We start from the raw sequence: 26,136 nt of genomic DNA on the forward strand, positions 1-26,136 counted from the left end.
TCCCCTCCCTTTCCCCTCCCTCCCTCCCTCCCTTTCCCCTCCCTGTCCCCTCCCTCCCTCCCTGTCCCCTCCCTCCCTCCCTCCCTCCCTGTCCCCCTCCCTCCCTCCCTCCCTCCCTGTCCCCTCCCTCCCTCCCTGTCCCCTCCCTCCCTGTCCCCTCCCTCCCTCCCTCCCTGTCCCCTCCCTCCCTCCCTCCCTGTCCCCTCCCTCCCTCCCTGTCCCCTCCCTCCCTGTCCCCTCCCTCCCTCCCTCCCTGTCCCCCCCTCCCTCCCTCCCTCCCTGTCCCCCCCTCCCTCCCTCCCTCCCTGTCCCCTCCCTCCCTCCCTCCCTCCCTGTCCCCCCCCCTCCCTCCCTCCCTGTCCCCCCCCTCCCTCCCTCCCTGTCCCCCCCCTCCCTCCCTCCCTCCCTGTCCCCTCCCTTTCCCCTCCCTCCCTGTCCCCTCCCTTTCCCCTCCCTTTCCCCTCCCTCCCTCCCTCCCTGTCCCCCTCCCTTTCCCCTCCCTCCCTCCCTGTCCCCTCCCTCCCTCCCTCCCTCCCTCCCTGTTCCCTCCCTCCCTCCCTGTCCCCTCCCTCCCTCCCTCCCTGTCCCCTCCCTCCCTCCCTCCCTGTCCCCTCCCTCCCTCCCTCCCTCCCTCCCTCCCTCCCTCCCTGTCCCCCTCCCTCCCTGTCCCCTCCCTCCCTCCCTCCCTTGTCCCCCTCCCTCCCTCCCTCCCTGTCCCCTCCCTCCCTGTCCCCTCCCTCCCTCCCTCCCTGTCCCCTCCCTCCCTCCCTCCCTGTCCCCTCCCTCCCTCCCTCCCTGTCCCCTCCCTCCCTCCCTCCCTGTCCCCTCCCTCCCTGTCCCCTCCCTCCCTGTCCCCTCCCTCCCTGTCTGTCTGTCCCCTCCCTCCCTCCCTCCCTGTCTGTCTGTCCCCTCCCTCCCTCCCTCCCTCCCTCCCTGTCTGTCCCCTCCCTCCCTGTCTGTCTGTCTGTCCCCTCCCTCCCTCCCTCCCTGTCTGTCCCCTCCCTCCCTCCCTGTCTGTCTCCTCCCTCCCTCCCTGTCTGTCTCCTCCCTCCCTCCCTGTCTGTCTGTCCCCTCCCTCCCTCCCTGTCTGTCCCCTCCCTCCCTCCCTCCCTCCCTCCCTCCCTGTCTGTCCCCTCCCTCCCTCCCTGTCTGTCCCCTCCCTCCCTCCCTGTCTGTCCCCTCCCTCCCTCCCTGTCTGTCCCCTCCCTCCCTCCCTGTCTGTCCCCTCCCTCCCTCCCTGTCTGTCTGTCCCCTCCCTCCCTCCCTCCCTCCCTGTCTGTCCCCTCCCTCCCTGTCTCCTCCCTCCCTCCTCCCTGTCTCCTCCCTCCCTCCCTCCCTGTCTCCTCCCTCCCTGTCTGTCCCCTCCCTCCCTCCCTCCCTGTCTGTCCCCTCCCTCCCTCCCTCCCTCCCTGTCTGTCTGTCCCCTCCCTCCCTCCCTGTCTGTCTGTCTGTCCCCTCCCTCCCTCCCTCCCTGTCTGTCTGTCTGTCCCCTCCCTCCCTCCCTCCCTGTCTGTCTGTCCCCTCCCTGTCTGTCTGTCTGTCCCCCTCCCTCCCTGTCTCCTCCCTCCCTCCCTCCCTGTCTCCTCCCTCCCTCCCTCCCTGTCTCCCTCCCTCCCTGTCTGTCCCCTCCCTCCCTCCCTCCCTGTCTGTCCCCTCCCTCCCTCCCTCCCTGTCTGTCTGTCCCCTCCCTCCCTCCCTGTCTGTCCCCTCCCTCCCTCCCTGTCTGTCTGTCCCCTCCCTCCCTCCCTCCCTGTCTGTCCCCTCCCTCCCTCCCTCCCTGTCTGTCCCCTCCCTCCCTCCCTCCCTGTCTGTCTGTCCCCTCCCTCCCTCCCTGTCTGTCTGTCCCCTCCCTCCCTCCCTGTCTGTCCCCTCCCTCCCTCCCTGTCTGTCTGTCCCCTCCCTCCCTCCCTGTCTGTCTGTCTGTCCCCTCCCTCCCTCCCTCCCTGTCTGTCTGTCTGTCCCCCTCCCTCCCTCCCTCCCTGTCTGTCTGTCCCCTCCCTGTCTGTCTGTCTGTCCCCTCCCTCCCTGTCTGTCTGTCCCCTCCCTCCCTCCCTGTCTGTCTGTCCCCTCCCTCCCTCCCTGTCTGTCTGTCGCCTCCCTCCCTCCCTGTCTGTCTGTCCCCTCCCTGTCTGTCCCCTCCCTCCCTCCCTCCCTCCCTGTCTGTCCCCTCCCTCCCTCCCTCCCTCCCTGTCCCCTCCCTCCCTCCCTGTCTGTCCCCTCCCTCCCTCCCTCCCTCCCTGTCTGTCCCCTCCCTCCCTCCCTCCCTGTCTGTCCCCTCCCTCCCTCCCTCCCTGTCTGTCTGTCCCCCTCCCTCCCTCCCTGTCTGTCTGTCCCCTCCCTGTCTGTCCCCTCCCTCCCCTCCCTCCCTCCCTGTCTGTCTGTCCCCTCCCTCCCTCCCTCCCTCCCCTGTCTGTCTGTCCCCTCCCTCCCTCCCTCCCTCCCCTGTCTGTCTGTCCCCTCCCTCCCTCCCTCCCTCCCCTGTCTGTCTGTCCCCTCCCTCCCTCCCTCCCTCTCCTGTCTGTCTGTCCCCCTCCCTCCCTCCCTCCCTCCCCTGTCTGTCTGTCCCCTCCCTCCCTCCCCTGTCTGTCTGTCCCCTCCCTCCCTGTCTGTCTGTCCCCTCCCTCCCTCCCTGTCTGTCTGTCCCCTCCCTCCCTCCCTGTCTGTCTGTCCCCTCCCTCCCTCCCTCCCTCCCTGTCTGTCTGTCCCCTCCCTCCCTCCCTCCCTCCCTGTCTGTCTGTCCCCTCCCTCCCTCCCTCCCTCCCTGACCGGTCTCTCCCTCCCACCCTGGCTGAATCCTCTCCCCCTGGCTGACCCCTCCCTCGCTGGCTAACGGCTCCCTCTCTCCCTCCCTGGCTGACGGCTCTCTCCCTCCCTGGCTGACGGCTCGCTCTCTCCCTCCTTCCCACAGATGCAGTCACTAACTTCCTGTGAGTGTACCGTGTGCCGGGACTGTTTCAAGAATTATTTCACGTTCACCGTGCGGGAGAAGCACATCAAAAACCTTGTGTGTCCAGGCTGTTCCAAACCCGATATTGACGACGAGGGACAGCTCCTCAGCTACTTCTCCACCCTCGACGTGCAGGTATCAGCCCGAGGCGGGGGACTCACCACTGTCCCACTTCCGGCCTCTCTCATCGGGGGGTGGGGGGGGGGGGGGGGGGGGGGGGGGAGCAGGGCCTGGTCAGGCAGCAAAATGATGGGGCGATTCGGAAGGGCGAGGGGGTTTGGAGAGTGTGGCGATGGTTTCAGAGTGTGTGGGGATTTGGTTGGAGGCTGCAGTATGGCTCGAACAGCACGGAGGTAATCCGTGGGTCACAGTACGTCTGTATTTAAGACTGTGTTCACATGTCTATCTATGTGTGTGTGTTTGTTTACATGTGTATGTGTGTGCGTCTGTGTGAGTGACTGTTTGTGTGAGTATGTGTGTTTATGAGTGACTGTATGCGTGCGTGTGTGTGTTTGTAAGTGAGACTGAGGAGCCTGCAAGCTGGAATTTTTGAACCTGGCGTAAAGCATCAGAGGAATCATGGATGTACGTGGGCAGGGATTGCGACCAGTGGGGTAGAAGATTGAGTCAGGCTAGGAGCAGGCTGAAACAATGGGACAGTCCTGCTTGTGGATTTTTGGAAGGGAGTAGAAGGGAGCTGTGCGGGGCTGGGGGATTATCAGTTAGGAGGCAGTGGGGAGGAACACCAGATGAAATGAGGTCAGTTACCATAGTTGATACAGTGGCCTGATGTGTCATGGTGGGCTCATGGTCAGTGTTGAACTGTTGAGGCAGCCCCCGCAGAGTCGAACCCCCAGAGCAAGCTGTAATCGCTCATGGTCAGGTGAATGGAAAACTTGTTTGGGAAAGGCTTCAGTGCCCACACCAACCTCTTAAAACAACCACTCCACCCACAACGCTGAAAGTGAATCTGTTTTCCAAACTCCTCCAATGCTTTAGGCTCTCCAAGAAATATTAAACATAGTGCCTTGAAAAGTTGCATCACACACAAACAGCGGGGCTCTGAAGGAGTTCAGCATGCTTGCCTTCATTGCTCAGACCTTTGAGTGTAGGGTTTGGGGATGTCATATTGGGGTTGTACGGGATGTCCCTGTGTCCCGTCCTGGTCTCCCTGTGACAGGAAAGGGTGTTATTGAGCTGCAGAGGGTTCGGGAGAGATTTACCAGCAATTTGCCAGGAATGCAGCGTTTGAGTTATAAGGAGAGGCTGGCACTTTGAGAGGTGACTTTATGAAAGTTTATACAGTCGTGAGGGCTGTTGATAAGGTGAATAGCAAAGGTGTCTTCCCCAGGGTAAGGGAATCCCAAAACTAAAGGATGTAACTTTAAGGTGAGAGGAGAAAGGTTAAAAAGGGACCTGAGGGACAACATTTTCACGCAGAGGGTGGTCTGTGTGTGGAATGCGCTGCCAGAGGAAGTGATAAATGTGAGCAGTTACAAGGTTTAAACACCACTAGGACAGGTACATGAATGGGAAAGGTTTGGAGGGATGTGGGGCCAGGAGCAGGCAGGTGGGGGGCCGGTTTAGTTTGGGATTAGGGTCAGCACGGACTGGTTGGGCCGAAGGGTCCGTTTCTGTGCTGTCTGTTTGTATAAAGTGTCTTCACACAGAAGTGGCTGTCAGCGTTTGATGTTTTATTAACCTGTTATTCTCTCGTTTCCATTCATCCTAACGCCCTTTCCCTTCAATTGTTCCTGTTTTGCCTCCATCTTTCGGTCCTGTTCTCCCCGCTTCCTGTACACTATTGCCCCCTCTTGTTCCTGTTTTAACCCCCTCGCTCCTATTTTCTCCCTCTGGCATTCCTGTTTTTACCCACTCTCTCAATCCTGTTTGTTTTTCCCTGCCTCTTTCTCTCTGTTCTGCCTTATGTCTCACTCCTTCCTGATTCCACTTTACCTCCTCACTCCATTTTCCCCTCACTTTGCTGTACTCATTTCTTTCCTTCTCTCTCTCTCGCTGTTTGTCCCCCCTCTCTCTCATATTTTTTGCCTTCTTCTGTCCATTTTATTTCCTCATGATATATCTCTTTTGATTTTTCTTCCCTCCCACCTCTCCTCTCTGTTCTGTTCTCTTTCTCTCTCCCTCTCTGTTCTGTTCTCTTTCTCTCTCTGTTCTCTTTCTCTCTCCCTTTCTGTTCTGTTCTCTTTCTCTCTCCCTTTCTTTTCTGTTCTCTTTCTCTCTCCCTCTCTGTTCTGTTCTCTTTCTCTTTCTCTCTCTCTCTGTTCTCTTTCTCTCTCCCTCTCTGTTCTGTTCTCTTTCTCTCTCTCTGTTCTTTTTCTCTCTCTCTGTTCTCTTTCTCTCTCTCTGTTCTCTTTCTCTCTCCCTCTCTGTTCTGTTCTCTTTCTCTCTCCCTCTCTGTTCTGTTCTCTTTCTCTCTCCCTCTCTGTTCTGTTCCTCTGTCTCTCTCGCTCTGTTCTCTTTCTCTCTCTCTGTTCTCTTTCTCTCTCTCTGTTCCCTTTCTCCCTCTCTGTTCCCTTTCTCTGCCTGTCTGTCTGTCTCTGTCTTTCTCTGCCCCCCGTCTCTGGCCCTCCCACCTCCCCCACCACCCTGTGCTCGCTCTCCCTGCGGGCCTAGTTGCGGGACTGCCTGGATGTTGATGTCTACAACCTCTTCCACAAGAAGCTGACAGAGCGGACGCTGATGAAGGACCCCAACTTTAAGTGGTGCACTCACGTAGGTACCTCACGGGCTGAGGGAGCTCGGCGTGGGTTGGGGGGAGGGATTAACCGCTGTGGTTCAATAGAGACTCGGGACAGGAGTTGTGGGGGTGCTGAAATGCGAAAGGACTCCCGCTGATGGGCCTCTCTCCCTCTCGCAGTGCTCGAACGGGTTCATTTACGACGGGAACCAGAGCAAAGTGATGTGCCCGCAGTGCAAAGGCAGCTTCTGCTTCGAGTGTAGGAGGCCGGTGAGTTGGGGTGGGGCGTGGGAGGGGAGGGGGGTGGGGGCAGGGAGAGCATCTGCTGGCGCTGCTCATTGATGCGGAGATGTGACGGGAACTCTGCGGTGCAGAGGGACCTGGCTGTACGACAACACAGAGATGGCCAGTTACTGGGACGGGCAGGTGAGATCCCGGCGTTTAGGGCCTCGTGATCTTATCGCTGTTAATCCAGCTAACGTTCTGGGAGCCAGGTTCGAATCCCGTTGCAGCAGGAGGTGGAATCTGAATTCCATAAAAATGTGTGGCACTAAGAATCTAATGATGGCCGTGAACCTCTTGTCAGGAAAATCCCATCCAGTTCACTCATGCCCCTAAAGCAAACTACTGTCCTTACCCGGTCTGGCCTCTCCAGACCCACACAGCGACCCTCTGGGGCTGTTAGGGATGGGGCGATTAAATGGTGGCCTAGAAGGTATTTTAGAAAAAGTCGGAATGTCTTGCTACAGCTATACACAACCTCGTTGAGACTCCACCCAGTTTTGGTCTCCAAGAGGTGGCTCGGGCAAGGCCAGGTTCTTCTCCCCCCCCCCCCCCCCCCCCAAAAGGGATGAAGGGGTTTGTACTTTAATTCATTCGTAGTTCGGAAAGTGCCGCCCAAGGATCTTTGGGCGAATTTCTCATAGAGGGCTACGCTGGCTAGTCTGTGAGACAGCGCCCCCCCCCCCCCCCCCCCCCGGACCCTGCTGCCCCGAGACGTTAGAGAGGAGGAGTTCGCAGGGTAAATGGAGCTGTGTGTGCCGTTCTCGACGCCAGGTCATCTGTCCAGTCTCATTCCTCCTTTGAGATTTTGCCGCGATTGGTGCAGCTGAGTGGCTTGCCTCAGGGAGCACTTGACGACATTAGCGGCGGGCCTGGAGTCACGTGCATAGGATGGCAGTTTCCTTCCCGTAAACGACGTTGGCAAACCAGTTGGGCGTTCCTAGCGATTGGCAATGGGATTCACAAGGTCGGCGATAGGAACTCAAACCCCACCTGCTGCCCTGGGCGGGACTCGAACCCAGGTCCCACAGATGGTCAGCTGAGTTTCTGATTGACAGTCCCGTGCTGGCACCACTCAGCCGTTGCCTCCCCTTGAGTTTGTGCCATGAGGGAGACATTGTGCAGGCTGGGGGTTTGGGAGAAGGAGAGGCTGATCTTGCTCAGATCCTGAGGGTTGGGTGCCAGGAGGGCGTTTATCCCAGAGTTAGGGGATCCTTGTTTATGTGAAAACTGGGCTGTCGTGTTTCGAGGCAAGGAAGAATTTTATTTTAATATGTACCTCTGTCTCTGGAGGTACTTGGAGACATCTTCCCCAAACAGCACCATTTTAAATGTACTACGTGACCAACAAGGAAGGTGGAGACAGGACTGCAAGCACATCAGCCTTCAAGGGGCTGAATGGCCTTCTCCCGTTCCTATTCATCTACTCAGAAGGGCTGGGATGGCTCCAGCATTTATTACCCTGTCCCTAATTGCCTTCCCTTGAGAAGGTGGGGTATGTGAGCTGCTCCCCTTGAACCGCTGCAGTCCCACGTGCTGTTGGGTAGATCCACAGTGTCCCTCATGGGGAGAGAATTCCAGGGATTCAGACCCAGCCACACTGAAGGGACAGCTGATATATTACCAAGTCAGGATGGGGAGTGGGCTCGGAGGGGGGGCTCTCGTAGTAGGCTGGTGTTCCCATGTATCTGCTGCCCTTCCCTTGTCCTTCCAGATGGTGGAGGGGCAGTGGGGAGGTTTGGAAGGTGGTGTTTGAGGAGCTTTAGTGAGTCTCTGCAGGGCGTCTTGTAGATGGTACACACTGCTGCGGCTGTGCCTGAGTGGTGGGAGGAGCGGGTGTTTGTGGATGTGGTGCCAATTGAGCTGGGGGTGGGGGGCTGCTCTGTCCCTGGATGGTGTGGAGCTTCTCGAGTGTTGTCGGAGCTGCCCCCATCCAGGGGCAAGTGGGGAGTATCCCATCAGCCTCCTGACTTGTGCTGGGTCGATTGGGGTGGGGAGGGGAGCAGGAGGGGAGTGACTCGCTGCAGGATTCCCAGCCTCTGACCTGCTCCTGTGGCCACTATTTATGTGGGGCTGGTCCATGGTCAGTTTCCGGTCAGTGGTAACCCCAAGGACGTTGATAGCGAGGGGTAGGGGATTGAGTGATGGTAACACCACTGAACGTCAAAGGGCGATGGTTAGATTGTGCCCAGCTTAGTGATGGTGTGTTTGACTATGACGGTTCATATGTCTTTAACCATTCACATGATTTTGTGCCTAATACAGGGCATTTGGCATTGGCAATCTCTCGCCCTCACACTCTCCTATTTTGCTGTCTCTCTTTCTTGCTGCCTCTCTCTTTTGCTGTCTCTCTCTGTAGCTCTGCCTTTGTCCTCCCTCTCTCTGTTTCACACTTGCTGTGTCTCTCTCTCTCTCTCTGTTCCGCACTTGCTCACCCTCCCTTTCATGCACACTCTCCCTTCTCTATCATGCGCTCTTTCCTCTTTTACAGTCTCTCTTTCACTCTTTTTTTAAAACTGTCTGTTGCATCCTCTCTCTTTCGCTCTCTCTGTCTCTGTTACAGTCTCACTCCGGCCATTTCCTAACCATTCCTGTCCTTTCCCAGTGGGAACCACAACACCAGGGGATCAGCTGTGAGGATTTCCAGAACTGGAAGAGGGAGAACGATCCTGAGTACCAGGCACAGGGCCTGGCAGCCTACCTGAAGGAGAACGGGATTGGTAAGTGGAGAAGGACCCCGATCCCTGCAGGTTTCCGCGCAGGGCTGGGGAGAATGGATCCAGAGGGGTAGAGCTGCTGGAGACGGGATATGGGTAGGTCTGACAGTCCTGTTCCCAGTGACCTGACTGGAAATTCCCGTTTGGAGGCGGGAATGTGTGTGGGCATGGTGATCAGATCACACCAGAAACTCGTCATGTGTGCACAGATAGATGGAGTGGCTTCTCTGTACTTCGCCATCTCTCACCTCCCCCAACTCTGCATCTCCTCTTTCTCTCCCCCCTCCTCTCCCTCCCCCACCCCTACCATTGCGAAACCGCTCCGTCCCGGGTTTACGTCCTGGTGAACCTCCCTCTGCCCCTGCCCCCAGTAGAATCACATCCTTCCTATTGTGTTGGGTGGGGGTGGGGGGGGGGGGGGGGGGGCGGTGGGCACTAGAACCGCACACAGTGCTCCAGCTGTGGGCCTCTCAAAGTCCTACCCAGCTCCAACATCACCCAGTTCTGAGGGAGGAGTCGAAACGTTAACTCTGATTTCTCTCTACAGATGCTGAGCTTTTCGGGCAATGTTCTGTTTTTGTTTGTTGATTCCCAGTACCCCCAGTTCCTTTGGTTTTTCGTTCCAACATAACCTTCCTGGCTCTTGTGAAACATGCTGGTAAAGACAGGTGTCCCATGTGCCGTGTTACCTACCCACCTACGTTAAGTCAGGGATTTGTGGACAAGCATCCCAAGATCCCGTCTGTTCCTCTGAGCTTCTTGAATGCTTTGTCATTCACTGTGAGCTCCTCTGCTTTGTCCCTCCTTCCAAAGCTGACGTGTACGAGGGTTAAATTCCATCGGCCGACCCAACCAAGTTGTTTGTATTCCCCTGTAATCCTGTTACAGGGCAGTGATTTGAGTGCCCACGCAGAGCAGGGTGTACCCTCCAGGGACTGAGCTGGCCAGCCAGGTCCCCACTTTGTCACTCAGCCGGCTCACCTTGTGAGGTGTCAGGGTCACCGCAACCGAAGCTGACTTCAAATGGTGCAGATGAGTAATGGCGCTGAAGGAGTTTCTCTCTGCCTACGGTCACTCACTCTCTCTCACTCTTCTCCCGAACCCTCCCACCAAAGACTGTCCAAACTGTAAATTCCGATACGCACTGGCGAAAGGGGGCTGCATGCACTTCAGGTGTTCACAGTGTCAGCACGAATTCTGCAGCGGATGTTATAACACCTTCCTGAACAAGAAAGTAAGTACAAGCAACATCTGTCATTCAGTTCCACCACAGTGTCTCTACTGATGTTACTCCCTCTCCCCCCCAGCACCCTGTGTTACTGACTGTATCTGTACTGATGTTAATCCCTCTCCCTCACACTGTCACTCAGTAACCCCTCTCCCCCCAGCGCCCTGTGTTACTGACTGTATCTGTACTGATGTTAATCCCTCTCCCTCACACTGTCACTCAGTAACCCCTCTCCCCCCCAGCGCCCTGTGTTACTGACTGTATCTGTACTGATGTTAATCCCTCTCCCTCACACTGTCACTCAGTAACCCCTCTCCCCCCCAGCGCCCTGTGTTACTGACTGTATCTGACTGATGTTAATCCCTCTCCCTCACACTGTCACTCAGTAACCCCTCTCCCCCCCAGCGCCCTGTGTTACTGACTGTATCTGTACTGATGTTAATCCCTCTCCCTCACACTGTCACTCAGTAACACCTCTACCCCCCCAGCGCCCTGTGTTACTGACTGTATCTGTACTGATGTTAATCCCTCTCCCTCACACTGTCACTCAGTAACCCCCTCTCCCCCCCCCAGCGCCCTGTGTTACTGACTGTATCTGTACTGATGTTAATCCCTCTCCCTCACACTGTCACTCAGTAACACCTCTACCCCCCCAGCGCCCTGTGTTCCTGACTGTATCTGTACTGATGTTAATCCCTCTCCCTCACACTGTCACTCAGTAACCCCTCTCCCCCCCCAGCGCCCTGTGTTACTGACTGTATCTGTACTGATGTTAATCCCTCTCCCTCACACTGTCACTCAGTAACCCCTCTCCCCCCAAGCGCCGTGTGTTACTGACTGTGTCTGTACTAATGTTAATCCCTCTCCCTCACACTGTCACTCAGTAACCCCTCTCCCCCCCCCCCCCCCACAAGCGCCCTGTGTTACTGACTGTATCTGTACTGATGTTAATCCCTCTCCCTCACACTGTCACTCAGTAACCCCTCTCCCCCCAGCGCCCTGTGTTACTGACTGTATCTGTACTGATGTTAATCCCTCTCCCTCACACTGTCACTCAGTAACCCCTCTCCCCCCCAGCGCCCTGTGTTACTGACTGTATCCCTACTGATGTTAATCCCTCTCCCTCACACTGTCACTCAGTAACCCCTCTCCCCCCAGCGCCCTGTGTTACTGACTGTATCTGTACTGATGTTAATCCCTCTTGCAGTGTCCGATTAACTGAATGTTCTTTGCAGAAATGCATGGACCCAGCGTGCCGCCTGAAGGAGACCCTGCATGCACACCACCCTCGGGACTGTCTGTTCTATCTCAGGGACTGGCCAGTGAACAGACTAAAGACTCTGCTGCAGGTAACAGCGGAGAGAGTGACTGGCAGGAGGCCATATGTGGGAGACCGGGCGCTGAGGAGGATCCACGGTGGTGCACAATACATGTCCAAGGCAAGAGCGGGAGGGAACTGGAGCCTCAGAAGAGCACGAGGGCAGGTGGGAGGGAATCCTGGAGTTAGGGGTAACCTGCACTAGGACGGAGGGGAACTACAGGACAATCTGTTTAAAACTGAGGTGTCTCCCTTTGAAAGGGGAGATGAGGAACAGGCTCGGTGAATTTCAAGGCTGAGTTTGAGTGAGTTTCGATTGAAGAGGTGGGGTGAAATGGGAGGTGATGGGGGAACAGGAGAGCTGGTGGTGAGGCTGCAAACAGACCAGACACCACTGTAATCAGATGGCACAGGAGGTTCGAGAGGCTGAATGGCCTCCTGCAGCTCCTGGTTTCCTTTTGAGAGAGGGACATGACACTGGGAAAGGAAGAGGAGGGATGAGAGTATCGGGGAGATAGAGGGAATGCTATGGGGCTGGGCCCATACTGTGGCGTGAGAGGAAATGCATGGTGGGTACAGGCCTGTGACGTGTCAGGGACTGTGTGAGAAGGTGTACGGAGTTCACCGTCTGTTTGTGGACCCTGCCTGGGAGTTTGAGCTGTTCATCTCTGCTGACAGGCTCCCAATGACACCTGACCATTTACCCACTACTCTCTCTCTCACTCTGTGTCTCTCTCACACTCTCACTCTGTGTGTGTCACTCTCCCTCGCTCTCACTTTCTCTCTGTCTGTCACTCTCTCTCTCATCGTCTCTCTCTCTCGTTCCTGCAGAACAACAAGGTGACGTTTGACACAGACCCTCCCACTGGTGCTGAGCTGACACCAGGAGGTAAGTGCTATTCCTGATCCAAGGCTGTGAGTGACAGCGGGATCTTCCTGTGCTAAACCCTGCTTACTTCCTTGCCTGCCTGTTCTCCTCCTCCACCTCCACCCCCTCCCCTCCTCCATATTCTCCCCTCTGGAGTAGGAGTATACTTAAAAGGGAAATCAGGAGGGCAATAAAGGGGATATGACATAGCTTTGGCAGACAGGGTTATGGAGAATCCAAAGGGATTCTGCAGATACATTAAGCACAAAATAGTAACAGCAGCAAGAGTAGGACCCCCTAAAGATCAGCAAGACCACCTATGTGTGGAACCGCGGGAGATGGAGGAGATACTAGATGAGTATTTTGCATCAGTGTTTACTGTGGAGAAGCTTATTGAAGATAGAGAACATGGGGAAATAAGCAGTGACACCTTGGAAAATATTCATATTACAGAGAAGGAGGTGCTGTACATCTTAAAATGCATAAAGATAGATAAATCCCCAGGACCTGATCAGGTGTACCCTAGCACTCTGCGGAAAGCCAGGGAAGTGATTGCTGAGCCCCTTGCTGAGACATTTGTATCATCGATAGTTATAGATGAGGTGCTGGAAGCCTGGAGGTTGGCTAATATGGTGCCACTATTTAAGAAAGTTGGTAAGGAGAAGCCAGGAAATTATAGACCAGTCAGCCTGACATAGATGAAAGATGAGTTGTTGGAGGGAATCCTAAGGGAATGGATTTACATGTATTTGGAAAGGCAGGGAGTGATGAGGGATAGTAACATGGCTTTGTGTGTGGGAAATCATGTCTCACTGACTTGAATTTTTTTGAAGAAGTAACAAAGAGGGTTGATGAGGGCAGGGCGGTGGATGTAATCTATATGGACTTCAGTGAGGTGTTCAGCAAGGGTCCTCATGGTAGACTGGTTAGCAAGGAATAATTAACCATTTGGATACGGAAGTGGCTTGAAGGTAGGAATCAGAGGGTGGTGGTGGAAGGTTGCTTTTCAGACTGCAGGCCTGTAACCTGTGGTGTGCCACACGGTTTGGTGCTGGATCACTGCTTTTTGTCACTTACAGATATGATTTGGATGTGAACAGAGGAGGTATGGTTAGTCAGTTTGCAGATGACACCAAAAGTGGAGGTGTAGCGAACAATGAAAAAGATTACTTCAAAGTACGACAAGATTCTTGATCAGATGGGCCAGTAGAACAAGGATTGGCAGATGGAGTTTAATTTAAATAAATGTGAGGGGTTAGGACTTATACACTGAATGTTAAGGTCCTGGGAGTGTTGCCAAACAAAGAGACCTTGGGGTGCAGGCTCATAGTTCCTTGGAAGTGGAGTCGCAGGTAGACAGGGTGGTGAAGGTGGTGTTTGGAGGGTCATGTTGGGGCTGTACAGGACATCGATTGGGGCCACTTTTGGAATTCTGCATTCAGTTCTGGTCTCCCTGCTGTAGGAAAGATGTTGTGAAACTTGAAAGGATTCAGAAAAGATCTATAATGATGTTACCAGGGTTAGAAGGTTTGAGCTACAGGGAGAATAGGCTGGAAGGTTGAATAGGCTGGAGCTGTTATCCTTGGAGCATCAGAGGCTGAGCGGTGACCTTACAGAGGTTTATAAAATCATAAGGGCCATGAATAGGGTGAATAGACAAGGTTTTTTCCCCCCAGGGTGGATGGAACTACGAGAGGGGCACAGGTTTAAGGTGAGAGGGGAGAGATTTAAAAGGGACCCTTTTCACACAGAGGGTGGTGCATGTATGGAACGAGCTGCCAGAGGAAATGCTGGAGGTTACAACATTTAAAAGACATCTGGCTGGGTACATGAATAGGAAGTGCTGAGACGGTGTCTTATGAGAACAAGTCTTATGAAGATAATAATTTTTCAGGAGACAGCAGAGCCGAGGGACGCAGTAAGTTTTATTCCTGTATCGACCGGTCCAATACAAGGAGGGACCAAAGACATCCCTGAATCTGGCCTCCGTGTGAGGTTTCAATTTCCCTCTTGATCTGCAGCTCAGCTTGCAAGAAACCTCAATGACACCCTGATTCCGACTTCAAGTCGACTGCCTTTTATACATTTTCTTGTAACATTAACATGGTAGTACATATTTCCACTGTGTCTGTACTATTGGTTAATTAGTGCTGGGTTCCTCGACTATGATTGGGTTCCTAGAACATCATTCATTTAACAGCCTCGTTGCTATGATCTGAATGGGCCCCTCCTGGTTTGTGGGAAATTGAACATTGTTGCTTATCACTCTAGCTCTCAACTAGAACAGATAAGGCAGGCCCCTTGTAATTTTAAATCTTTTTGTAGTATTTTAGTGATTACTGTGCATCTTTGTATAAACCTCAAAATCCATATCTGTGATTATCTTGAAGAATCTTAATTAAAACCTTCTTGTAGAACCGGTTGATTCGAAAGGAACTTGAATAACTAATTGGTGCAAAATGTTTTTATCATTTGGATCGTAAAGAATGTTGCACATTCAATCTCACTGAAGTAAACAGACTGGTGTTGTGCACTGAAACAAGTGTTCCTCACATTTTCTACTTTCTGTTAAACACGCACAGTCATTGGCTATTTTTGTCAGTTTAGGATATCTGGTCGGCACAGACAATTTGGACCGAAGGGTCTGTTTCAGTGCTGTGCGATTCTGCAACTCCTCCCGTCCATGCCCTCACTCCCAGCCTCTTCCCCCCCCCCCCCCCCCACCCCCCCTGCCCCTCTGCTCACCTCCCTGGCCCCCTCCTCCGTGACCCTCCCAGAGTCTGCCCTCCAGTCCATTCTGTTTAAGGTGGAGCGTGAGGGGTTCTTCTCACTGACGTTGTGAAGGGCCATGGGGAGACTGTGGGGAAAACCCACAGCAAGTGCCTGAAAGGGCTGAATGGTCTAGAAATGAGGCAGCTTGTCTTCTGAAGAAAGAGTGAGCAGTTTAAACCGATACACTCCGGAGTTTAAAAAGTAGGAGAGGAGACCTGATTGAGGGATGTAAGATGCAAGGGACTGAGAAAGTAGATGTGGAGAAAATATTTCCTCATGTGAGACCATTAAAATGAGAGGTCGTGTTTTTAGGATAAAGGAGGGGGCAGATTTTAAATAGAGATAGGGAGAAATTACTTCCCTCCAAGGGTGGTGATACCTGTGGATAGATTTTTAATCAGGAACAAGTCGAATGGTAGTGGAGTGTAGGCAGGGAGACGGAGTTGAGACCGAGATAAGATCAGCCATGATTGTATTCAATGGTGAAGCAGTCTGGAGGGGCTGAATAGCCTCTTCCCTCTCTCAGTTCTTCTCTAGCTGTTGTGTTCCCAAGTTTGTTTCCGTCCTCCAGACCATCGGAGGGGAATGGGCCAAGGGAATTATGTTTCTGATGAGCAGGAACCTTGCCTGAGCTACTGGAAGCAGAGAGGAGAGCAAGCTAGGTCGTGGTGGGGGAAAAGGGCTGAGCCCCAAGGTCTGATGAACGAGGGGCGTGTGTATGTGTCGGTCAAAACAGTTTAGTTTCTCACTCTGTCCTCTCGCTGTATGTATATGCCTAGGTCGCTGTCGGGTCATGGAGCAGAGGGAAGTGGGGGACAATCTCACCGATGCACCATGTGGGGCAGAAGCTCACAACGGACATGCAGGACTGTGCGAGTGAGTGAACACGACTGTGTGCCCTCCCAGTCTCCCCTCTCCCTTACTCCCTCCCTTTCTCTTTCACTCCCTGACTCTCTCTCCCTCTCTCTCACACCCCGTTCCTCTCTCTCATATAACATAGAAGAATATAACGCAGAACAGGCCCTTTGGCCCTCAACGTTGCGCCAACCTGTGAACTAATCTAAGCCCATCCCCCTACACTATCCCATCATCATCCATATGCTTATCCAAGGACTGTTTAAATGCCCCTCATGTGGCTGAGTTAACTACATTGGCAGGCAGGGCGTTCCATGCCCTTAACACTCTCTGAGTAAAGGACCTGCCTCTGACATCTGTCTTAAATCTATCATCCCTCAATTTGTAGCTATGCCCCCTCGTACAAGCTGATGTCATCATCCTAGAAAAAGACTCTCATCCACCCTATTTAATCCTTTGATCATCTTGTATGTCTCTATTAAATCCCCTCTTAGCCTCTTTCTCTCCAATGAGAACAGACCCAAGTCCCTCAGCCTTTCTTCATAGGGCCTGCGCTCCAGACCAGGCAACATCCTGGTAAATCTCCTCTGCACCTTTTCCAATGCTTCCATATCCTTCCTGTAATGGGGCAACCAGAACTGTGTGCAATATTCCAAGTTAGGCCGCACTAGCGTTTTGTACAGTTGCAGCATGACATCACAGCTCTGGAACTCAATCCCTCTACCAATAAAACCTAACACACCGTAAGCCTTCTTAACAGCACTATCAACCTGGGTCGCAACTTTCAGGGATCTATGTACATGGACACCAAGATCCCTCTGCACATCCACACTACCAAGAATCTTTCCATTGACCCGGTATTCTGCCTTCCTTTTATGCTTCCCAAAGTGAATCACTTCACATTTATCTGCATTGAACTCCATTTGCCACCTTTCAGCCCAATTGTGCAGTTTATCCAAGTCTTCCTGCAACCTGCGACATTCTTCCACACTGTCCACCACTCCACCAACTTTAGTGTCATCTGCAAACTTACTAACTCATCCACCTATGCCTGTGTCCAAGTCATTTATAAAAATGACAAACAGAAGTGGTTCAAAACAGATCCTTGAGGCACACCACTAGTAACCAGACTGCAGGCTGAATATTTTCCATCAACCACCACTCGTTGCCTTCTTACAGAAAGACAGTTTCTAATCCAAACTGCTAAATCTCACTCAATCCCGTGCCTCCGCATTTTCTCCAATAGCCTACCATGTGGAACCTTATCAGAGGCTTCACTGAAGTCCATGTACACCAAATCAACTGCCCTACCCTCATCCACAGAGGATCTCAAGAGGGTTGGAATATAAAAGCAGCGATGTGCTTCTGAGTCTTTATAAAGCTCTAGTTAGGCCCCATTTAGAATACTGTGTCCAATTTTGGGCCCTACACCTCAGGAAGGACATACTGGCCCTGGAGCGTGTCCAGCGGAGATTCACACAGATGATCCCTGGAATGGTAGGTTTAACGTATGATGAACAGCTAAGGTTCCTGGGATTGTATTCATTAGAGTTTAGAAGGTTGAGGGGAGATCTAATAGAAACTTACAGGATAATGTGTGGTTTAGAAGGGCTGGACGCTGGGGAGTTGCTTCCGTTAGGCGGGGACACTAGGACCCGTGGGCACAGCCTTAAAATTAGAGGGGGTAAATTTAAAACTGAAATGAGACGACATTTCTTCAGCCAGAGAGTGGTGGGCTTGTGGAATTCATTGCCGCAGAGTGCAGTGGAGGCCGGGACGTTGGATGCCTTCAAGGTAGAGATCGACAAATTCTTGATCTCAGAAGGAATCAAGGGCTATGGGGAGAGTGCAGGAAAGTGGAGTTGAAATGCACATCAGCCATGATTTAAATGGCGGAGTGGACTTGATGGGCCTAATGGCCTTACTTCCACTCCTATGTCTTATGGTCTTATGGTCTTACATGCTTGGTCACCTTCTCAAAAAACTAAATGAGGTTTGTGAGACATGGCCTGCCCTTGACGAATCCATGCTGACTATCTCCAATCAAATTGTTGCTTGCTGGATGATTATAAATCCTATCTCTTAGAATCCTTTCCAAAACTTTTCCTACAACAGACGTAAGGCTCACAGGTCTATAATTGCCTGGGTCATCCCTACTGCCCCTCTTGAACAAGGGCACAACATTTGTAATCCTCCAGTCCTCTGGTACTAAACCTGTAGACAATGAGGACTCAAAGATCAAGGCCAAAGGCTCCGCCATCTCCTCCCTAGCTTCCCAGAGAATCCTCGGAAAAATCCCATCCAGCCCGGGGATTTATCTACCTTCACACCTTCTAGAATTGATAACACCTCTTCCTTACTAACCTCAATCCTTTCAATTCTAATAGCCTATAACTCAGTCTTCTCATCTACAATATTCTCCTTTTCCTAAGTGAAAACAGATGAGAAATATTCATTTAGCACCTCTCTGATCTCCAGGTCCGCACACAGCTTCCCACTTCTGTCTTTGACTGGCCCTATGCCTACCCTAGTCATCCTCTTATTCCTCACATACCTATAGAAAGTTTTAGGGTTCTCCTTTATTTACCTGCCAATGTCTGTACCCTCCTTGCTCTTCTTAACTCTCTCTTTGATCCTTCCGAGCTAACCTGTACCTCTCCATCACCACATCTGAACCATCTCGTCTCAATGTCACATAAGCCTCCCTCTTCCGCTTAACAAGAGATACAATTTCTTTAGTAAACCACGTGTTCCCTTAGCTTATCACTCCCTCCTTCCCTCTCACACCCCGTCTCTCTCTCTCTGTCTCCCCCTGTCTCTCACTCACTCCCTGTCTCTCACTCTCTCACTCCTCGTCTCTCTCTCTCACTCCCCATCTTTCTCTCTCTCACTCCCTATCTCTCTCACTCCCAGTCTCTCTCTCTCTCGCTGTCTCTCACTCACACCCCATCTCTCTCACTCCCCGTCATTCTCTCTCGCACCCCGTTTTTCTCTCATTCCTCGTCTCTCTCCTTGTCTCTCTCGCTCCCCGTCTCTCTCTCTCGCTCCCCGTCTCTCTCTCTCGCTCCCCGTCTCTCTCACTCTCTTTCACACTCTGTCTCTCACTCCCCATCTCTCTCTTTCTCTCTCACACACTCCCCGTCTCTCTCACTCCCTGACTCACTCTCTTTCTCACTCCCCGACTCTCTTTCTCACTCCCCAACTCTCTCTCTCTCTCACTCCCCGACACTCTCTCTCTCTCACTTCCCGACTCTCTCTCTCTCTCACTCCCCGACTCACTCTCTCTCTCACTCCCCGACTCTCTCTCTCTCACTCCCCGACTCTCTCTCTCTCTCACTACCCGACTCTCTCTCTCTCTCTCACTCCCGACTCTCTCTCTCTCTCACTCCCCCACTCTCTCTCTCTCTCACTCCCCACTCTCTCTCTCTCTCACTCCCCGTCTCTCTCTCTCACTCCCCGTCTCTCTCTCTCACTCCCCGTCTCTCTCTCTCACTCCCCGTCTCTCTCTCTCTCACTCCCCGTCTCTCTCTCACTCCCCGTCTCTCTCTCTCTCACTCCCCGTCTCTCTCTCTCCCCATCTCTCACCATCTCTCTCTCTCTCACACACACTCCCCGTCTCTCTCACTCCCCGTGTCTGTCTCTCACTCACTCCCCGTCTCTCTCACTTACTCCCCGACTCTCTCTCTCACTCCCCGACACTCTCTCTCACTCCCCGACACTCTCTCTCACTCCCTGACTCTCTCTCTCTTTCACACTCCCTGTCTCTCACTCCCCGTCTCTCTCCCTCCATCTCTCACTATCTCTCTCTCTTTCTCTCACACACACTCCCCGTCTCACTCACTCCCCATCTCTCTCACTCACACCCCGTCTCTCTTTTTCATTCCCTATCTCTCACTTTCTATCTCTCGCTCACTCCCCGCCCATGTCTCGCTCACTCCCCGCCCATGTCTCGCTCACTCCCCGCCTCTCTCTGTCCCTGTCTCTCACTCCCCGTCTCATCGTCCCTCCCCGTCTCATCGTCCCTCCCCGTCTCCCTCCCTCTCTCTCTCTCACACACAGACTCTCTGTCTCACCCTCCCTGTCTCTCTCTCACTCCCCATCTCTCTCTCTCTCTTTTTCTCACTCCCCGTCTCTGTCTCTCTCACTCCCTGCCTGTCTGTCTCTCTTTCTCTCTCTCTCTCCCTTTCTCAATCCTGTGTCTCTCTGTGCAGGTCCCACTGTAAGGAAAACTGCTCCCTCTCTCTCACTCCATGACTGTCTCTCTTGTTCCCTGCTTCTCTCCCTGTCTCTCTCTCTCTCTCCCTCTGTGCAGATCCCATGATAAGGAATACCTCTCTGTGTCTCTCTCTCTCTCTCTCTCTCTCTCTCTCTCTGTCTCTGTGTGTGTGTGCAGGTCCCACAATAAGGAATGCCCCCCCCCCCCCCCACCTCCCTCTCTCTCTCTCTCTCTCTCACTCTCTCTCTCTCTCTCTCTCACTCTCTCTCTCTGTCCAGGTCCCACTATAAGGGAGCCTCTCTCTCTCTCTCTCTCTCTCTGTGCAGGTCCTATTATAAGGAATACCTCTCTCTCTGTCTCTGTGTGTGTGTGCAGGTCCTACAAGAAGGAATACCTCTCTGTGTTGATTCCACTCACTATAAGGAATACCCCTCTCTCTGTGTATGTGTGCAGGTCCCCACTATAAGGAAATACCTGGTCAGTCGCATTAACAGCCATTCGCTCGACCCGGCCCAGCTCTTCAATGAGGAAGAGATGCAGCGACACCTGGCACGGTATGGCAGAGTGCAGCCACCCAGAGCAGCGGGCGAGGATGAAGCTACATACAGGAACCGGCTGTTCCAGGTACAGCTCCACTCACCCTGGAGTTGGGGGAGGTGCAGGAGAGCAACTAGCAAGGGCACGGATGGTGGGAATCAGAGTATGTGGTCAGAATGGGCAGGAAGGGGCAGTGTGGGATTAGACTGGGTGGGGAGCAGGGGAGTGGGATTAGGGTGTGTGGGGAACGAGGAGAGTGGGATTAGGCTGGGTGGGGGAGCAGTGGGATTAGACTGGGTGGGGAGCGCGGAGAGTGGGATTAGGCTGGGTGGGGAGCGAGGGAGAGTGGGATTAGACTGGGTGGGGAGCGCGGAGAGTGGGATTAGACTGGGTGGGGAGCAGGGGAGTGGGATTAGGGTGTGTGGGGAGCGAGGAGAGTGGGATTAGACTGGGTGGAGAGCGCGGAGAGTGGGATTAGGCTGGGTGGGGAGCACTGGGATTAGAATGGGCGGGGAGCGAGACGAGTGGGATTAGACTGGGCCGGGAGTGAGGGAAGTGGGATTAGGGTGGGGTGGGGAGTGAGAGGAGTGGGATTAGGGTGGGTGGGGGGAGTGAGAGGAGTGGGATTAGGGTGGGTGGGGAGTGAGAGGAGTGGGATTAGGGTGGATGGGGGAGTGAGAGGAGTGGGATTAGGGTGGGTGGGGAGTGAGAGGAGTGGGATTAGACTGGGTGGGGAGCGAGGAGAGTGGGATTAGGGTGGGTGGGGAGCGAGGAGAGTGGGATTAGGGTGTGTGGGGAGCGAGGAGAGTGGAATTAGGCTGGGTGGGGAGCGAGGAGAGTGGGATTAGGCTGGGTGGGGAGCGAGGAGAGTGGGATTAGACTGGGTGGGGAGCGAGGAGAGTGAGATTAGGCTGGGTGGGGAGCGAGGAGAGTGGGATTAGGGTGTGTGGGGAGCGAGGAGAGTGGAATTAGGCTGGGTGGGGAGCGAGGAGAGTGGGGATTAGGCTGGGTGGGGAGCGAGGAGAGTGGAATTAGGCTGGGTGGGGGAGCGAGGAAAGTGGGATTAGGCTGGGTGGGGAGAGAGAGGAGTGGGATTAGGCTGGGTGGAGGAGAGCGAGGGGAGTGGGATTAGGGTGGGGTGGGGGAGCGAGGAGAGTGGGATTAGGGTGGGTGGGGGAGCGAGGAGAGTGGGATTAGGGTGGGTGGGGGAGCGAGGAGAGTGGGATTAGGGGTGGGTGGGGGAGCGAGGAGAGTGGGATTAGGGTGGGTGGGGGAGCGAGGAGAGTGGGATTAGACTGGGTGGGGAGCGAGGAGAGTGAGATTAGGCTGGGTGGGGGAGCGAGGAGAGTGGGATTAGGGTGTGTGGGGAGCAAGGAGAGTGGAATTATGGTGGGTGGGGGAGTGAGAGGAGTGGGATTAGGGTGGGTGGGGGAGTGAGAGGAGTGGGATTAGGCTGGGTGGGGGAGTGAGAGGAGTGGGATTAGACTGGGTGGGGAGCGAGGAGAGTGAGATTAGGCTGGGTGGGGAGCAGTGGGATTAGACTGGGTGGGAGGCGAGGAGAGTGGGATTAGACTGGGTGGGGAGCGAGGAGAGTGGGATTAGGCTGGGGTGGGGAGCGAGGAGAGTGGGATTAGGCTGCGTGTGGAGCAGTGGGATTAGAGTGGCCGGGGAGCGAGACGAGTGGGATTAGACTGGGCCGGGAGTGAGGGAAGTGGGATTAGGGTGGGTGGGGAGTGAGAGGAGTGGGATTAGGATGGGTGGGGGGAGTGAGAGGAGTGGGATTAGGGTGGGTGGGGGAGTGAGAGGAGTGGGATTAGGGTGGGTGGGGGAGTGAGAGGAGTGGGATTAGACTGGGTGGGGAGCGAGGAGAGTGAGATTAGGCTGGGTGGGGAGCGAGGAGAGTGGGATTAGTCTGGGTGGGGAGCGAGGAGAGTGGGATTAGGCTGGGTGGGGAGCAGTGGGATTATACTAGGTGGGAAGCGAGGAGAGTGGGATTAGGCTGGGTGTGGAGCAGTGGGATTAGAATGGCCGGGGGAGCGAGACGAGTGGGATTAGACTGGGCCGGGAGTGAGGGAAGTGGGATTAGGGTGGGTGGGGAGTGAGAGGAGTGGGATTAGGCTGGGTGGGGGAGTGAGAGGAGTGGGATTAGGGTGGGTGGGGGAGTGAGAGGAGTGGGATTAGGGTGGGTGGGGGAGTGAGAGGAGTGGGATTAGACTGGGTGGGGAGCGAGGAGAGTGAGATTAGGCTGGGTGGGGAGCGAGGAGAGTGGGATTAGGCTGGGTGGGGAGCGAGGAGAGTGGGATTAGGCTGGGTGGGGAGCAGTGGGATTATACTAGGTGGGAAGCGAGGAGAGTGGGATTAGGCTGGGTGTGGAGCAGTGGGATTAGAATGGGCGGGGGAGCGAGACGAGTGGGATTAGACTGGGCCGGGAGTGAGGGGAAGTGGGATTACGCTGGGTGGGGAGAGAGAGGAGTGGGATTAGGGTGGGTGGGGGAGCGAGGAGAGTGGGTTTAGGGTGGGTGGGGGAGTGAGAGGAGTGGGATTAGGGTGGGTGGGGGGAGCGAGGAGAGTGGGATTAGGGTGGGTGGGGGGGTGGGGGGTCGCGGGTTGCCCTGTGGTGACCCTGATCAATAACTGGGGGCTCACTAACCTTGATCTGTGGCTTGTGTTTCTCTGCCTCAGGCCATCACCAGTATTCCACTGGGAGACAAGATTCCAAGGGTGAGGAAGTGAGCTCAGATCCGGAATTCTACCTGAATCAAGACCAAGAATAAAGTTTATTCAATAAAGCAATTGCAAAATGGATTTCAGTTCAGTCACTTACTGAAAGATTCAGTCTGCACACTCTGTCCAACCCACACCTCCCCGTCTCCCTCCCACTCACCCGCACATACTACCCGTTTTCCTCCACACCTCCCACCCACACCTCCCCGTCTCCCTCCCACTCACCCGCACATACTACCCGTTTTCCTCCACACCTCCCACCCACACCTCCCCGTCTCCCTGCCACTCACCCGCACATACTACCCCGTTTTCCTCCACACCTCCCTCCCACACTTCCCCGTCTCCCTCCCACTCACCCGCACATACTACCCGTTTTCCTCCACACCTCCCTCCCACACTTACCCGTCTCCCTCCATCCACCCCTCCCACCCACACACACATACCTCCCTCCCACCCACACCTCCCCGTCTCCCTCCCACTCACCCGCACATACTACCCGTTTTCCTCCACACCTCCCACCCACACTTACCCGTTTCCCTCCCTCCACCCCTCCCCGTCTCCCTCCCACTCACCCGCACATACTACACCGTTTTCCTCCACACCTCCCTCCCACACTTACCCGTCTCCCTCCATCCACCCCAACCACCCACACACACATACCTCCCTCCCACCCACACCTCCCCGTCTCCCCCGCTTCCTTCCACCCACACCTCCCTGTCTTCTTCCCTCCCTCCCCTGCACACACCTCCCCATCTCCCTCCCTCCCACCCAACCACACCTCCCTGTCATCTCCCAACCACCCACACACACGTGTCTCCCACCCACCCGTACCTCCCCATATCGCACCCTCCCAGCCACCCACACCTCCCTGTCTCCCTCCCTCCCACCCACCCACCCGTACCTCCCCATACCCCTCCCCCCACCCCTGTCTCCCTTCCCACCTTCTCCCCACTCCCAAATTCCATCCCACCTCTCTCCCACTCCCCATCTCCAGTCCACCCCTCCCCTCTACCCAGACCTGTCTCCCTGCCACCCCTCATCTCCCTTGCACTCTCTCACCTCCCACCTGTCCCTGCCCCCTCCCCTCCCCGTCTCCCTCTGCTCCCCGTCGCCCTCCCAGTATCTGATATCTGTGCCCTGTGCAGATACTACCTGCCCCTGCCCTTGTGCAAATTCTGCCACCACCCAGCCCTTGCGAACATTCTCTCCCCTTCAGTTCTTCCTACACCCTGTCCTCCTCCAGGTTCTTTGATACCCGACCAAGCTGTCGTGGGTCAGTTAGGTGCACTCACCCAGGGAGCTCATTAGGATTCACCCACCCGTTTTGCAGTCCCTCTCAGATCATTCAAGACACGTGTTCTGTTTATGAATGCATGTTTTTAAAAATAACCAACTGTAAGAGATTTTATGATAGATTGAAATTGTGCGGCACAAGGAGAGATCCTTCTCTTATTACCTGATGCAGCTCACCAAAGCTTTCACATTCTCATATCTACTTTCAAATCTCTCTATGTAAGCCACAAAGAAAGCAGACGTCCCTCTGAGTTATAGGTTTGTGCACTGAAGCCTCCTTCACACTGCCAGGGTGTAGGCCATCAGCCTCAGCCTGGATGTTGCTGTCTCTTACTTTATCAGTCTCTGTCCCACACTGTCTCCTCCCAGGCCATTTGCAGGATGTTTCTTTGTTCACACTCCCTTCCTGTTTACACTGCTCGCTATATAAGGTTCACTCTGTGCAGAGATAAAACCTGCCTGTACTTCGAGTGCAATCAATGTAACAGCTAACCTAAAAAAAAATCTGAGGATTGAGTTCTAAAGAGAGGCTGAATAGGCTGGGACTTTTTTTCCCCCCACTGGAGCGAAGAGGCTGAGGGGTGACCTTATAGCAGTTTATAAAATCACGAAGGGCATGGATAGGGTGAATAGTTTTTTTTTCCCCCAGGATAGGGGAGTCCAAAACTGGAGGGCATAGGCTTAAGGTGAGAGGGGAAAGATTTAGGACCGGAGGGGCAACTCTTTCACACAGAGGATGGTGTGTACGTGGAAACAGCTGCCAGAGGAAGAGGTGGAGGTGGATGCAATTACAACATTTAAAAAGACGTTTGGGCAGTTACATGAATAGGAAAGGTTTAGAGGGATATAAGACATAGGAGTGGAAAGTAAGGCCATTCAGCCCATCGAGTCCACGCCACCATTTAATCATGGGGAGTCAGATGGGCATTTCAACTCCACTTCTGGGCCAAATACAGGCAAATGGGACCAATTTAGTTTGGGAAACCTGGTGGGCATGGATGGGTTGGGCCGAAGGGCCTATTTCCGTGCTGTATGATTGCCCAGCATGATGGGGTCATAGTCAAAGGATACAGGCTAAGACTGAGATGTGGAGAAACGCCTTCATCCAGACAGTGAATGAGCATGTGCAATTCTTTGAATGTTTTCAAAAAGAAGGTACATGCAGGTATTTCTGCTATAATGCATCTTTCCTTAATGCAAATCGGCTGTAATGCAATTCAACAGTGGATGCTGTTTGGATTATGTGGACTTTGTACTGTACAGCGATTTTCTACAGTAATTTCCCCATAACGCTATTTTCTACAGTGATTTTCTGTGATGCAAGGTCACACAGGAATGTGACTATGGTGCTATAGGAGAAATACCTGTATAATTCATTAGGTTAAAGTGATCAAAGAGTACTGGGGTGGGGGGAGAAAGCAAGGAATGGGGAATGGAGTTAGTCATAGGTATACAGCAGAGCTCTGTCTCACCTGGAAGGGCTGTTTAGGGCTATGTCCCTGTTTCACCTGCATCTCCTCCAACCTAGCCTATTGCATCCGGTACTCTCGATGAGGTTTTCTCTACATTGGTGAGACTAAACATTGACTAGGTGACCTGCTTCACCGAGCATCTCCACCTGGCCTGAAACTGCCAACCTAAACCCCCAGTCACTGCCCATTTCAATTCCCTACCCCCCACC

The 26,136-nt window shown here is 54.1% G+C and overlaps 1 protein-coding gene across 1 annotated transcript; it reads left to right on the forward strand.

Annotated features, from left to right (window-relative positions):
• The first annotated feature begins 2,866 nt into the window (after positions 1 to 2,866).
• LOC125448889 (E3 ubiquitin-protein ligase RNF31) lies at positions 2,867 to 23,243 on the forward strand. Its single transcript, XM_059641757.1, has 11 exons — positions 2,867 to 3,082; positions 5,582 to 5,680; positions 5,826 to 5,915; positions 8,533 to 8,647; positions 9,760 to 9,878; positions 11,108 to 11,221; positions 12,022 to 12,079; positions 15,610 to 15,706; positions 20,180 to 20,193; positions 20,371 to 20,525; positions 23,121 to 23,243. The coding sequence occupies exons 1-11, from the start codon at positions 2,909 to 2,911 to the stop codon at positions 23,169 to 23,171; spliced, it is 1,086 nt and encodes a 361-aa protein (XP_059497740.1). The 5' UTR covers positions 2,867 to 2,908; the 3' UTR covers positions 23,172 to 23,243.
• The last annotated feature ends 2,893 nt before the right edge of the window (positions 23,244 to 26,136 follow it).

This window comes from Stegostoma tigrinum, chromosome 43, assembly GCF_030684315.1.
Source record: "Stegostoma tigrinum isolate sSteTig4 chromosome 43, sSteTig4.hap1, whole genome shotgun sequence".
Classification (NCBI taxonomy): Eukaryota; Metazoa; Chordata; class Chondrichthyes; order Orectolobiformes; family Stegostomatidae; genus Stegostoma; species Stegostoma tigrinum.